Raw genomic sequence first — 17050 nt, 5'->3', positions numbered from 1 at the left:
ATTTAAATGATTGAATGGCATTACAGTACAGTATAAATGTATTGTTAATTAATTAAACAATAATGAATTTTTATTTCTTAAATATATATTTCATAAGAATTAATTAATTTCAAAATTATATATATATTAATAATTTATTTATAATATATAATTTAATGATATATTTATACACTATAATTTAAATCTAATTTCAGTTTATCTAAAATTTAATTATAATAATTATTTTCTAGATATATTACTTAATCATTCATAAACAAAATCAACCATGACAAATTATTATAATAAATATTTTATCGATTTATTGGTCCAATGGTTAGACAAGCATTACATAATTAATTGCCAACGCATTGATGATAAATATTTAATTGAAAATATCAATAGAAAACAAATTGCTATCAAAATTGTCTTAAAAATTATCTCATTTTTACAAATGTGTCGTATGATTGGCTTATATATAGGCAACGCTAATAATAATAATAATTATGTTTATTATGATTATAATCTGTTTGATAACAATGACAATAATCACTACAAATGGTTGACAACCGAGTTATGCGATTTTACATATCTGTATGGAAATCAACAACAATTAATTTTGACATTTATATTAATATTACAATTTGGAAATATTTTCGGATCACTATTAAATCTATGGTACGAATTAATTGATAGACAATATATTTATTCACTAATACATGAATTATTAAATTTATTGAAATATAAATCTGAATTCAATAATGTTGATCTATTTGAAAAATTTTCATATCAGTCTAATTATTATTACATTTCCGCATAAATTTATTTATTGGTTTAGCTTTTATTGTGTAATTGGTGTTAAATTTGCCCATTAATATTGGGCTACTTTGATCATCAGCTTAACTATAGTTCAATCAATATTCTAATATTTATGTTTATATCATCTATTGATATATTCAATGTATTAAACTATGTCTATATAATACTATTGTGTTCAATAATCTATGGCATTATTTTAGACGATATGTTTAGTAAAATTAACAATCAATTCAAGTTTTTGAACAAATCATATGTATATCCAATAACTAATAAATTACTGGCTATTATTGACGGACACAATGACCTGACATTACTGGTCAGTCGGGCTAATCGTTTCGTTTCTAAAGCAGTTTTCGTTGCCTATATTTTTGGCACAACTGGCGCACTATTACTACTATATCAGACACATCATCCCGAGTCCAGTCAATTATTAATGATTTTAACGATTTTATTATTTTCAGTACTATTGCCGTTGGGTTTAATGATTGGCTATTTGTGCGGAAAACTACCGTCAATGGCCCACAAGCCATACGGCCTAATGTTTTCACTGTTAGCTAATCGCAGGCATCGGCTAACTATACGACAGCGCTTGAAATGTGAGATATTTATCGGTAGACTGAGTGGACCGACAATTGGTTTCTATTGTCTGTCGCTATTTCCGATCACTAATTGGGAGATATTTCAAGTCCTATTGATTTGTGGCGCAAATTATCTATTTGTTGTTAATTTATTTTAGGAGAAAATAAAATCATTATTAAAAAATATATAATTAATATTAAATAATTATATAGATGTAACTGTATTGAAATGTATACAACAATTTTTTGTTTTTTTTTGTAAGTTTTAAATTTTTACATTTAAATTTTTAATAAAATAATAATATTTTAATAAATTTGTAAATAGCTTTTTTAAAAATATAAAATTTAAATTTATGATTTTTTAATTTATATACTATATTAATATATATATATATATATATTATAAATAAGTTTTGAAATTTTCTAGAAACATTTTCAGAGAAATTTATTCAAGTTTATTTTTAATTTAATAATATTAATAATAATAATAATAATTTTATTAAAACTAGAATATCATATTTAAATTAAAAACTTTAGTTTAATATTTAGACTCTTATACTCTATATTTAAAAACTATACATAATATTATTATAGCTTAAATATCAATTTATAATTTTTTTGTAATATATAGTCTAAATGCTAATTTTTTATTATAAATGTTTAATAATAAAACAATTAAATTTAACTATAATTAATAAAGCAAAAACTAAAATATTAATTATTTTTATACGAAAAACACTAATAAATTTAATTAATATTATTATTATTCATTAAATACTGTATAATTAATTAATAATTATTGTGGAAATTTTATTTTATTATTTATATAATTATCTATATTTAAATGCATTGTTTTTTTAGATCTTAAATCTTAATTGTTTTTTTTTGAATATTATTAATATAATATAATATTAATGATAGATTGTCGTGTACTGTATATAAATGCATTAATAATTAATTAGACAAAAATAAAATATAATATAAATATATATATATATATATCTAATGAGATTTATTTTATTTTAATATATTGTTTATTTAATAATATTAATTATAAAAATAATATAATATCAATACAATTTCAATTTAATTATAATAATAATTATATATATATATATTATTAATTATTTTCTACTGTCATAAATACAAAACAAATCACCATGATCAATTATTATAATAAACATTTTATTGATAAACTGGTCCAATGGTTAGCTAATCGTTACATAACTAATCGTCAGCGTATTAATGATAGATATTTGATATCCAATATAAATCGTAAACAATTAACAGTATTTATTGTCATTAAAATTATTACATTTTTAAATATATTTCGTACAATCGGTTTATATGTAGGCAATGCTTATAATAATAATAATAATATTATTATCAATAATAATACTATTAATAAACAATTTGATAGCAATGAAAATGACTACAAATGGTTAACAATCGAGTTATGCGATTATACATATCTATACGGAAATCAACAATTATTTTTGACATTTATTTTAATGATTGAATTATCTATAAATTTAGGATCATTTTTCAATCTATGGTTTGAACTAATTAATTGTCAATATTTTTATACAATATTAGATGAATTTTTAAATTTATTGAAATATAAATTAGACTTAAATAATGTTAATCTATTTGAAAAATTTTTATACTATTTATTAATTCTAACATTTCCGCAAAAATTTATTTATTGGCCGATATTTTCTACAATATATATTGTTATCAATTTGCCCATAATATTGGGCTACTTTGGTAATCAGCTTAACTATAATTTAATCAATATTATAATATTTATGTTCATAACGTTTATTGATTTATTCAATACATTAAACTATGTCTATATAATAATATTATGTTCAATAATATATGGTATTATATTAGATGATATGTTTAGTAAAATTAATAGACAATTCAAATTATTCAGGAAATCATTTGTAAATCCCAGGAATAATCAATTACTGTCTGTTATTGACGGACACAATGAGCTGTCATTACTGGTCAGTCGGGCTAATCGTCCCGTTTCTATAATAGTATTTGTATTATATGTTTTCGGGACAACTGCCGCACTATTACTACTCTATCAGACACATCATCGCGAGTCCAGTCAATTATTAAAATATTTAACAATTTTATTATTTTTAGTGTTACTGACGATCAGTTTATTAGTTCTCTATTTGTGCGGAAAACTACCGGCAATGGCCCACAAGCCATACGGCCTAATGTTTTCAGTGTTAGCTAATCATCGCAGGCATCGGCTAACTATACGACAGCGCTTGAAATGTGAGATATTTATCGGTAGACTGAGTGGACCGACAATTGGTTTCTATTGTCTATCGCTATTCCCGATCACTAATTGGGAGATATTTCAAATCCTATTGATTTGTGGCGCAAATTATCTATTTATTGTTACCTTATTTTAAACAAACAAAAAAATCATTTTATTTAAAATAATTATTTAAAAAATATGATAGAAAAGTGTTTGAAATAATTTGTAATTTTAGTTAAAAGAATAAATTTTAAAATTTTATTCTACTTTTGATATTTATTTTTTTTGCTAAACAATCTAAATATTTTTTTTAAATATTTTAGTTTTAATTTATTGAAAATGTTAGAAAAATTATTTATATTAATATTATAGTATCCTATAATAGCTACTATAGTATTATATCTAAAAACTTTATATATTAAATTTTTATTTTAATTGTAAATTGGTCATATTTATGTATATGTATATATAAACTAAAAGATAAAATTAAACATTTTAGGTGCAATTAATTATAATATAAAATATGTTATATATTCAAGATATTAAGACAATTGTTTTTTCAATATAATTTATAAAAAAATATGATATTAATGATTGAATGGCATGTATTGTTATAATATAATATAAATGTATTGTTAATTAATTAAACAATAATATAAATATATTATTTCTTAAATAGATTTCATAAGAATTAATTAATTTCAAAAATATGATATATTAATGATATATAAATATGTTTTTTGATTCAAATATGAGATATATATATATATATATATATATATATATATTAAATCTAAATTCAAGTTATATTTTCACTATATTTAATAATTGAAAATATTTATATAATAATTATTTTGTATTTCTATATACAAAAAAAACTAATCAATAGTAAATGTATATTATAGTAATTAAGTAATTTTCCAAACAATATAAGTATATTTAACTTATATTATGCTAAATGTTAAAGTTGTACTATAATCTATAGACTAACTAAAATAATTGTTTTTTTTATTTATATTATTTATACAAAAAATACGATATTAATGATTGAATGGCATGTATTTTTAAAATACATTATAAATTAATTAAACAATAATAAAAAAATATATATATATATATATATACATAAGAATTAATGATATATATTAATGATATATAAATTTATGATATCAATGATAAATCAAAGTTAGCTATAAATTTAATTATAATAATTATTTTCTATATATTCTTCATCATTCATAACAAAATAATTATGAAAAATTACTATAATAAACATTTTACCGATTTATTGGTCCAATGGTTAGACAATCATTGGTTAACAATAGTGTTATGCGATTATACATATCTGTATGGAAATCAACAATTAATTTTGACATCCATTATAATAACACAATTGGGAAATATTTTCACTGTTAGCTAATCGCAGGCATCGGCTAACTATACGACAGCGCTTGAAATGTGAGATATTTATCGGTAGACTGAGTGGACCGACAATTGGTTTCTATTGTCTATCGCTATTCCCGATCACTAATTGGGAGATAATTCAAGTCCTATTAATTTGTGGCGCAAATTATCTAATTATTGTTAATTTATTTTAACAAAAAAAAATCATTATTAAATAATATTTAATAATTATATAGATTTAACTGTATTGAAATTAGTGTTGGCAAAAAAGAGAAATTTATAAAATAATAGAGAAATTTCTAGAAAGTTTCTAAAAGAAATTTCTATCTATGGGATCCCCATGGTTAATTTTGTTATCTCGATATTTGCTATCATATACAATTCATTAAATATTATTATTATTATTTTAATTATTAATTAAAATAAAAAATTAATTAATTAAACTATATTAAACTATGATTTATATAATAAAATAAATAAAATTTTACAAAACTGATTATGGTAAAGGTATCCCATTTTGTATAGTACTATACTATACTGTATGATATTATATGTTATTAAAATACTGGTATTACAATAACTATAGATATGGGGATCCCATAGAATAACATTAAAGTTAAATTTCTATAGAAATTTATTCATGAGAAAGTTTCTAGAAACTTTCTCAAGGAAATTTATTAGAAACTTTCTATTTGCCCATCTCTAATTGAAATGCATACAACTAATTTTTGTATTGTAAGTTTTAAATTTTTACATTTAACTTTTAATAAAATAATAATAATAATATTAATTAATTTAATTTAATAATATATTAATAAATTTGTAAATAACTTTTTAAAATATAATTTTTAAAATTTATGATTTTGTAATTTATTTACTATATTATATTAATATATATATATATAATAAATAATTTTAGAAATTTTCTAGAAACATTCTCAGAGAAATTTATTTAAGTTTATTTGTAATTTAATAATAATTATAATTATAATAATTTCATTAAAACTTGAATAGCATATTTAAATAAAAATTATATTTTAATATTTGATCAATATATAAAATCAATATATAAATTTTTTTCTAATATGCTATATGCTAATTATATATAATAAATTTATTATAATAAAACAATTACATTTAATTATATTTAATGAAGCAATAATAAAATATTAATTATATTTCTATAAGAAAAGCACCAATAATTATGGTATTATTTTTCATTAATACTGTATAATTAATAATAATTATTGTAGAAATTTTATTTTATTTTATTATTTATTTATATAATTATCTATATTTAAGTGCAATGTTAGTTAAATGTTAAATGTTTTTTATGAATATTATTAATATATTATAATATTAATGATAGATTGTCGTGTACTCAATAAATACATTGATAATTAATTAGACAAAAATACAATATATATATATATAATATAATATATAATATAAAGACTAATTTAATTTTAATATGTTGTTTAATGAATAAATAATAATTATATAAAAAAATATAATATCATTCCTAATATAGATTACAAATAAATTTAATTATTATAATACAGTATACATATAAAATTATTAATTATTTTATAATATCATACAATATTATATACACAACAAACAAATCAACCATGATCAATTATTATAATAAACATTTTACCGATTTACTGGTCAAATGGTTAGCTAATCATTACATATTTAGTCGGCAACGTATTAATGATAGTTATTTGATATCCAATATAAATCGTAAACAATTGACAATTTGTATTGTCATCAAAATTATTACATTTTTAAATATATTTCGTACAATCGGTTTATATATAGGCAATGCTAATAATAATAATAATAATAATAATAATAGTTATAATAATAATATTAATAATAATACTAAACAATACGATAACAATGAAATTGATTACAAATGGTTATTAGACATGTTATGCGATTATACATATCTGTATGGAAATCGACAATTAATTTTGACGTATATATTAATTATTGAGTTTACCATAAATTTTGCATCATTTTTAAATCTATGGTATGAATTAATTCAAAATCAATTAACTTATAGACTATTAGATGAATTAATCAATTTATGTAAATATAAATTAGCATTTAATAATGTTAATATATTTGAAAAATTTTCGTACTATTTTATGATTATGACATTTCCGCATAAATTTATTTATTGGCCCATATTTTATTCAATATATACTGTTATCAATTTGCCCATAATATTGGGCTACTTTGATCATCAGCTTAACTATAGTTCAATCAATATTATCATATTTATGTTCATAACATTTATTGGTTTATTCAATACATTAAACTATGTTTATATAATAATATTATTTGCAATAATATATGGTATTATATTACATGATATGTTTAGTAAAATTAACAAACAATTGAAATTATTGAGCAAATCATATGTATATCCGATGAATAATCAATTACTGTCTGTTATTGACAGACACAATGAGCTGACATTACTGGTCAGTCGGGCTAATCGTCCCGTTTCTAGCATAGTGTTTGTCTTATATGTTTTTGGCACAACTGGAGCACTATTACTACTCTATCAGACACATCATCGCGAGTCCAGTCAATTATTAAAATATTTAGCAATTTTACTATTTTTAGTACTACTGACAATTGGTCTAATGATTGGCTATCTGTGCGGAAAACTACCGGCAATGGCCCACAAGCCATACGCCGTAATGTTTTCACTGTTAGCTAATAATCGCAGACATCGGCTAACTATAGGACAGCGCTTGAAATGTGAGACATTTATCGGACGACTGAGTGGACCGACAATCGGTTTCTATTGTCTATCGTTATTCCCGATCACTAATTGGGAGCTAATTCAGGGCCTATTGATGTGTGCCGCAAATTATCTATTTATTATTAGCTTATTTTAAACAACACCAACACAAAAATCATTAAATTTAAAATTATTATTTCATAATATGATAGAAAAATTATTTAATTATTTGAAATATTTTTTTGTAAATTTCAGCTAAAAAAATAAATTCAAACTTTATTTAATACTTTAGATATTTGTAGGTTTTTACTAGTATTTATTTTTCTACTAGAAAATCTAAATATTTTTTTTTAAAAATATTTTAGTATTAATTTATTTAAATAAAAAAAAACAATATTGTTAGAAAAATATAATTACTTTTATTAATATTTTAACTATTATATTGTATCCTATACTGTAACTACTGTAGTATTATTAGAGTATAAATTAGTTAAATTAGTTAAATTAGTATAAAATATAATATAAAATAAAAAAAGTTATAAATATTATAATATCGTATCAATAATATTATATACATATAAATCTATTTTCATTAATATAAAGTCTGTGACAGAAGGGTGCGAACTGGTTTTTGCTTAATATCTCTATAACTAATTGATCTAGATCAATAAAAATTTTATGACAAACATGGAATCCTGGAACGTATAACTTAGTATAGTTAGTTTTTATAGATTTCAGCTTATGTAGCTAAGCACCGGTATGTGCCATATCTCTAAAACTATAATAAATAGCTAAATTCTGATAATGTGAATTTAAACTAGGTGAAAATTCATTAGACACGTGTTTCGGTAATTTTTTAAAAAATTAATAAATTTTAAACAAAAAGCAAAAAAATGTAAAATTTGTGATATTTTGATATTATCTAGGAAAAAAGTGTCTAGGTATTTTGTTATGAAATTAATCTATTATTATTTGTTATTTTACAAGGAATAATTATTATACGACTTGAAATGCGATATTTACAATTTTTAATTATCATCATACTTAGTTTTTGAGATATTAAAGAAAAACATTTTTACCATTATATAAATTTAGTAACAAATATAATTAATAAAATTTTATAAGAAAATATTATATAATGGTAAAAATGTTTTTCTTTAATATCTCAAAAACTAAGTATGATAATTAAAAATTGTAAATAGAATAATTATTCCTTGTAAAATAACAAATAATAATAGATTAATTTCATAACAAAATACCTAGACACTTTTTTCCTAGATAATATCAAAATATCACAAATTTTACATTTTTTTGCTTTTTGTTTAAAATTTATTAATTTTTTAAAAAATTACCGAAACACGTGTCTAATGAATTTTCACCTAGTTTAAATTCACATTATCAGAATTTAGCTATTTATTATAGTTTTAGAGATATGGCACATACCGGTGCTTAGCTACATAAGCTGAAATCTATAAAAACTAACTATACTAAGTTATACGTTCCAGGATTCCATGTTTGTCATAAAATTTTTATTGATCTAGATCAATTAGTTATAGAGATATTAAGCAAAAACCAGTTCGCACCCTTCTGTCACAGACTTTATATATAATTTAGTCTAATATATCCTATGCTAATGTAAACTATTATTATTATTATATTATAATACTGTATATATTTAAAAACATTAATAATTAGTAACTAAATATAGATAAATGAACTTAAATACTAATCAAAAGTTATTATTTTATAGTTATTAAGTAATTTTCTAAACAATATAAGTTTATTTAACTTATATGTTAAATGTTAATGTTTTACTATAGATTAAGAAACTGTAATTGCTTTTTTTCAATATTATTTATAAAAATATGATATTAATGATTGAATAGCATGTATAGTACTGTAATGTATAAATATCTTTTTAATTATTAATAGTTGAAACAAAAATAAAATATTATTTCTTAAAAATATATTTCATAAAAATTATTTAATTTCAACATAAAATATATACAGTGTGTATATATATTAGTGTTGGCAAAAAAGAGAAATTTATAAAATAATAGAGAAATTTCTAGAAAGTTTCTAAAAGAAATTTCTATCTATGGGATCTCCATAGAAATTTTGTTTTCTCGATATATGTTATTATGTAACAATGCAATGGTTTTACAAGTAATAATTAAATATTAATATTAATATTTTTATTATTAATTAAAGTAAAAATTAATTTATTTAATTATCTTAAATTCTTATATATATAATAAAATTTTATTAAAATTTTAGAAAACTGATTATTATTAAATAATTATAATTATTTTACATATAGGTATCGCATTTTGTATAGTAGTGTATAGTGTAATGTAATATGATTAGTACTACTTTAGTAGTATGTCTCATTATTTAGATATTATTACAATAGCTATAGATATGGGGATCCTATAGTATAACAATAAAGTTAAATTTCTATAGAAATTTATTCCTGAGAAATTTTCTAGAAACTTTCTATTTGCCCATCTCTAATATATATATATATATTATTAGTTATTTTTACATTATAACATCAATTTAAGTTTAGTAAATAAATAATTTTAATTACAATTATTGTATATATATTATTAATTAGTATTTAAATATTATTAATTATTATTTAAATATTATTAATTATTATTTAAATATTATAAATTATTATTAATTATTATTTAATTATTATTAAATATTATATAATTATTATAGAATTGTTATTAATTATTATATAAATATTATTAATTATTATATAAATATTAATAATTATTATATAAATATTAATAATTATTATATAAATATTATTAATTATTTTCTATATATAACTCAATCATAACAAATCAATCATGATTAATTATTATAATAAACATTTTACCGATTTATTGGTCAAATGGTTAGACAATAACTACATAATTAATTTCCAACGTATTGATGATAAATATTTGATTGAAAATATCAACAGAAAACAAATTGCTATTAAAATTGTCTTAAAAATTATCACATTTTTAGATATGTGTCGTACGATTGGCTTATATATAGGCAATGCTTATTATAATAATAATAATAATAATAATAATAATAATAATAATAATAATAATAATAATAATAATAATAATAATAATAATAATAATAATAATAATAATAATAATAATAATAATAATAATAATAATAATAATAATAATAATAATAATAATAATAATAATAATAATAATAATAATAATAATAATAATAATAATAATAATAATAATAATTCAAATGATAACAATGACAACTATAAATGGTTAACAATACAATTATGCGATTATACATATCTGTATGGAAATCAACAATTAATTTTGACATTTATTTTAATAACACAATTTGCAAATATTATTGGATCACTATTATGTTTATGGTACAAATTAATTGATAGACAATATTTTTATCAAGTATTAGTTGAATTATTAAATTTATGTAAATATAAATCTAAATTTAATAATATTAATCAATTTGAAAAATTATGTTACTATCTAATTATAATGACATTTCCACATAAATTTATTTATTGGTTTATTTTTTTATTGTGGATTTGCTGTAATGAATTTGCCCATAATATTGGGCTACTTTGATGAGCACCTTAACTATAGTTTACCAAATATTATCATATTTATTATTATATCATTGATTGATTTATATAATTTAATAAACTATTTATATTTAGTCCTAATAAATACAATAGTTTGTGGCATTATATTAGACGATATGTTTAGTAAAATTAACAAACAATTCAAGTTATTCAGCAAATTATTTGTAAATCCAATGAATAGATTAGAGTCTATTATTGACGGACACAATGAGCTGACATTACTGGTCAGTCGGGCTAATCGTTTCGTTTCTAAAGCAGTTTTTGTTGCCTATATTTTTGGCACAACTGGAGCACTATTACTACTATATCAGACACATCATCGCCAGTCCAGTCAATTATTCAAGTTTTTAACAATTATATACTATTTTTAGTGATATTGTTGTCGGGTTTAATGATTGTCTATCTGTGCGGAAAAGTGCCGGCAATGGCCCACAAGCCATACGGCCTAATGTTTTCACTGTTAGCTAATCGAAGGCATCGGCTAACGTTAGTTCAGCGGATGAAATGCGAGACATTTATCGGACGACTGAGTGGACCCGCAATTGGTTTCTATTGTCTATCGCTATTTCCGATCACTAATTGGGAAATCATTCAATTGATTATGATTTGTGGCTCAAATTATCTATTTATTGTTACCTTATTCTAACAAAATTAGTATATTTTGCAAATACTATATAAATAATATAATGTTTTGTTTTCAAATTATTTTTTTGTAATTTTAATTCTAATATAAATTCAAAATTATAAATATTAGCTAGATTGTTTTAATTAGTTTTAATTTTAATAGTTATTTTATAATATAATTTATATTATATGACCATAGTAATTTAATAAAATTATTATTTATTGAATAATTACTGCTGTATTTTGTGTTTTTTGTAAAAATACTTTAGATTTTTAATTATCATGTTTTTTCATTATAATATTTAAATTATTTTATAATATAATATTTAATAAGTATATTAATACAATTGAAATTTAAAAAAAAAACTAATCTTAATATTCTATATATATATTGAATTTCATAATTTTTATATACAGGTATATATAAAAATAATTTAATCAATAAATCAAGCATTTAATTTAGAAAATGTAATAATACTTATAGATTTGTATATATTATTAAATTTAAAAAATATTTTTTTTATTTGTATTACACTTAAGAAATTATTATTTATAGTTTAGATAGTAATTGAATTTATATTTAATTTAATAATTTTTAAGTATTAATAATGAGCATCACTGTATATACAGCCGGTTATATAAATGCAATATTAAATTATTAATTTATATATATATATAATTTATTTATTTTTATATATTTTGTTTACTATATATAACTATAATATATATTATAATAATATTATGTGACATTTTCAATAATTATTAACAAAATTTGTAAAAATAAAATATACGATATATGTATATAGAAATAATAATTTTTATATTTAAAAAAAATAAATATTAAAATAATAAAAAAATTATTAGATAAACAAAAATCATGAAAAATGCAAATTCTATTAATTGTTGAATTAATGTATTATAAGTTATAGTTGTTTTCCGATTACTGTTAACCGATTGTCTGGTTTTTAATGGCGCACCTATACGTTGTGGGACAGTCATTATGGCATTGCGAGCACCGGGCCATGAGTGAGGACCTAATTAAAAACCAAAATTAAAACACATAATTAATTATATATATATATTGTTAAGTCTAACCCGAAATAAATAAAGTAATATACCTTCCAGTCTGTACTGATAGGGCACCGACGGTCCAAAAACCAGTGTCAGCCACAGTACGGGATCAGTAAACAAATACTTCACGATCTGTGGCCGGACTCCCACTTCAGCGGCCAATTCGTCCATAAAGTTAATCCAATCGACTTGAATGGTATGTCTATCGCTTCGGTAAAATCGTTTCATAAATTGGCGTTTTTTATCGATATCGGTAAACATCGCATCCCTGGACGGCAACAGCTGTTTGTTGGCCATCAATTGGGCAAACCATCGACTCTGTAGTTCGCCGATCGGTAACAGTGCACCGATTGGCTGAGCCAGCGATATGAAGGCCAGTGTTTTCGGATGCGACAGTCGGGCCGGGAAAACATATTTATAGAGTTCGACATGATTTTTGTCGATAGGAATCAGTTTCGGGGATATGAACGGGAAAGACACCCGATATCCAGTGGCCAATAGTACGACATCGCACGGGGTTTCACTTGAATCGCCTAAAAAATAATTATAATAATAGTAATAACATTGTATTTAAACACATAGTATAATTGAATTTATATGGATTTAACGGGAATTTACTGTGAATTTATTGGAAATTTTTTTTTGGGGAATTTAATGGGAATTTAATAGGGATTTAATAGGAATTTAATGGGAATTTAATGGTTATTTAATGGGGATTTAATGGGAATTTAATGGGAATTTAATGGGTATTTAATGGGTATTTAATGGGGATTTAATGGGAATTTAATGGGAATTTAATGGGAATTTAATGGGAATTTAATGGGAATTTAATGGGGTTTTAATAGGGATTTAATGGGAATTTACTGGGAATTTACTGGGAATTTACTGGGAATTTACTGGGAATTTACTGGGAATTTACTGGGAATTTACTGGGAATTTAATGGGAAATAATAATAATGTATATTTAAACACATGTTATACATGTATGTATACAAAAATATTATTTTTTTTATATAAAGTAAAACCTTTAAATATAACACCAGTTTTGGTAAACCGGTCGATATCACACTTGACGGTAACAGTGCCCGACAGTATACGATCAGGTAGTGAATCGTTGACCATAATATGTTGGGACAGTATTCGGTGATAGGGTTTCAATTGATAGTCTTTATGATCAAAACGGCTATTGGCATACCATTCATATATTGAACAAACCAACCAATAGGGCATATAATTCATCAAAAAGTTGGTATATCGGCGTAAAAACCAACTGTCTGATGGTTTACCATTGGGACCGACCCTATAGGTTATCCATGAGCCTCTACGGGTCGATAGATATACCTTTTTTAAAAAAAAATAAAAATTAATATTAGTATAGTTAATTTTTGCTATTTTTTTAATTAATATCTTAATTAAATTATTAAGTTATGTGTTTTTTTGTTTGTTTGATGAAATAAAAATTATTATATAATTTTATAATTAATATTTCAGTATCAAAAAAATAATAATTATTACTTACTAATTATTTTCACATTAATTATATTTTGATTTTATTAAATATTTTAATTATAATATATTAAATATTTTGATTATAATATATTAAATATTTTGATTATAATATATTAAATATTTTGATTATAATATATTAAATATTTTGATTATAATATATTAAATATTTCAAACTTAGTTCTGTATAATATTATAGTATTATTACAACTACTATAATAATATTGTTTAATATTTTAAGAGAGAGAGAGAGAGAGAGAGAGAGAGAGAGAGAGAGAGAGAGAGAGAGAGAGAGAGAGAGAGAGAGAGAGAGAGAGAGAACCGATATATCATATAAAAGTAGTCCTCTATTTTCACGGGATTACCTGTTCGGCTACTGAGGACAGTTCGACGGCTGCATCGCCGCCCGAATTGCCGATTCCCACTACAACTACCCGTTTATTATGATAAGCGTCGGGTTTTCTGTATGAATGTGTGTGCAATATCTGACCGCCAAACAGATGCTGATCCCTGAATGTCGGAACCAGTGGCTGAACGTGATGTCCAGTACATACCATAACACCGTCAAACACTTCACTGAATACCTGTCCATTTGTGATGTTGTTGTCCCGAACTGTTAGCTTCCATCTACCGGTGCTCTCGTAGTCGCCGTTTGGCTCCAATCGGATCACTTCGTGTCTAAATTTTACATATTTTTCGTAACCAAATGTTTCGCCGTATAAATCAAAATATTTGACCTAAAAATTTGTTTGTTATATGTTTTTTCATAATCAAAATATTAAATTATTTTTAATTTAATTTAATAATTATTAAATAACTGTAAATTTGTTTTACATACTAGAAAAATACGGTTAAGCATTACATTTGAAGAATACTAAATATTTATTAAAATATTTATTTTTTATTTTATTTTTTTAAATATTATATAATTATGAGTAAATAAAAAATAATATAATTTTTTTCACATTTTCAATGTAATGCTTAACAAATGTCATTATATAGATTGAGTATTAAATATATATATATATATATACAGTATATATCTATAAATAAATAAATATTTGATATATTAAATAATTATTAACATTTTTACAAAAATTAATCAAAATTTATAATAATTTTTTTTATATATATATAATAATAATTATAATATATTAATATAAATTTAAATAAAATAGTTTATTTAACTGTAATTAAAATTTAAATAAATATTTAACTGACAACTGTTAATATGCATTATAATTATAATTAGATATTTATTATTATTATTATAATAGTAATTATATTTTTATCAAAATTTTTTGAAAAAAAATAAAATTACATGTATTTGTTAATTATAAATAAATAATGAAATAACTCAATGTTTTTAGTAATAATTAGTTTTAATAAATAAATAGATATACAACTAAGCTATAAATAAAAATATCTAATTAATTAAATGTTTGTTGTTTAAATTTTTTTAGTATATTGTAATAATGTTATTTTTAATTATTAGTAAAGTTATTATAATTTCTAGATATAATTAATATATAAATTAAAAAAAAAAAAATGTTTATTTAACTAACTGTAACTAAAATTTATATATATTTAAAAAAAAAAACTGTTAACATTTTATAATTAGATATAAATAATAATAATAATAATAATTATATTTTTATTAACATTTTTGTTATCATATATATATATATATATATATATATATATATTACTAACCATTTTTGTATTGTGCATATAATTAGGAAAGTCAGCCGGCGGTGGAAAGTCAGAAAAAGCGGACATCTCTTTACTCGAGTTAATAATAGTACTTTTGGCCACTGAGGCCACACCGTCGACAACGTCCTCCCGGTATCGCCACAGACCACCCGTATATGTTGTCCTCTCGTAGACGACAACATCGAAACCCTCTTCCAGACAGGCTTTACAAGCGGTAGCACCGGAAGCACCCGCACCTATAATGGCTATCTTTATTTTGTCGGACATAACTGTTTAATATACAGTTTATTTAAATATATATATATATATATATATATATTTTGCTAAATAATTATTGTTAACAATATATACAGTATATAAAATATAAACAGTTATATACTGTAGGATACAAATTAAATACAAAAACTAAATAAATAAATATTATATATGAATATGTGATTTAATATATCAGTTATATATATAACCGGCTGTTTATACTGTTGGCTCATTAAATGTTTTTAAATTATTTAATTAAATTATATTACTATATTATATATATATATATATATAAGTTAAAAATAACAATTTCTTAAGTGTAATACAACAACAAAATAAATAATATTTTTAATAAAATTATATGATATATGCAAATCTATAATTATATTTTTACAATCTCTAAATTAAATGTTTAAATTAAA

At 21.1% G+C, this 17050-nt stretch overlaps 1 protein-coding gene across 1 annotated transcript; it reads right to left on the bottom strand.

The window, feature by feature from the left end:
• Positions 1-12958: 12958 nt before the first annotated feature.
• LOC128956710 (flavin-containing monooxygenase 5-like) lies at positions 12959-16645 on the bottom strand. Its single transcript, XM_054302427.1, has 6 exons — positions 16374-16645; positions 15026-15397; positions 14180-14495; positions 13202-13687; positions 13035-13117; positions 12959-12976 (listed from the first exon to the last, which is right to left on the bottom strand). Exons 1-6 carry the CDS (start codon positions 16638-16640, stop codon positions 12959-12961), a joined length of 1542 nt encoding a protein of 513 aa, XP_054158402.1. The 5' UTR covers positions 16641-16645.
• Positions 16646-17050: the final 405 nt, after the last annotated feature.

Source organism: Oppia nitens, unplaced genomic scaffold (genome assembly GCF_028296485.1).
Source record: "Oppia nitens isolate AA-2021 unplaced genomic scaffold, nextdenovo-longstitch-racon4-pilon3 scaffold12_pilon_pilon_pilon, whole genome shotgun sequence".
In the NCBI taxonomy this organism is placed as follows: Eukaryota; Metazoa; Arthropoda; class Arachnida; order Sarcoptiformes; family Oppiidae; genus Oppia; species Oppia nitens.
Note: the sequence above shows the minus strand (reverse complement) of the source record. Positions and strands in the feature narration are given on the sequence as shown.

Excerpts from the sequence above, each read along its gene's own strand:
- LOC128956710 (XM_054302427.1), bottom strand. The coding sequence starts at position 16,640 with ATGTCCGACAAAATAAAGATAGCCATTATAGGTGCGGGTGCTTCCGGT. Across the intron at positions 13,688-14,179 it reads AACTGGTGTTATATTTAAAG|GCGATTCAAGTGAAACCCCG; the intron begins GTTTTACTTTAT and ends ATTATTTTTTAG. Across the intron at positions 13,118-13,201 it reads CTATCAGTACAGACTGGAAG|GTCCTCACTCATGGCCCGGT; the intron begins GTATATTACTTT and ends GTTTTTAATTAG.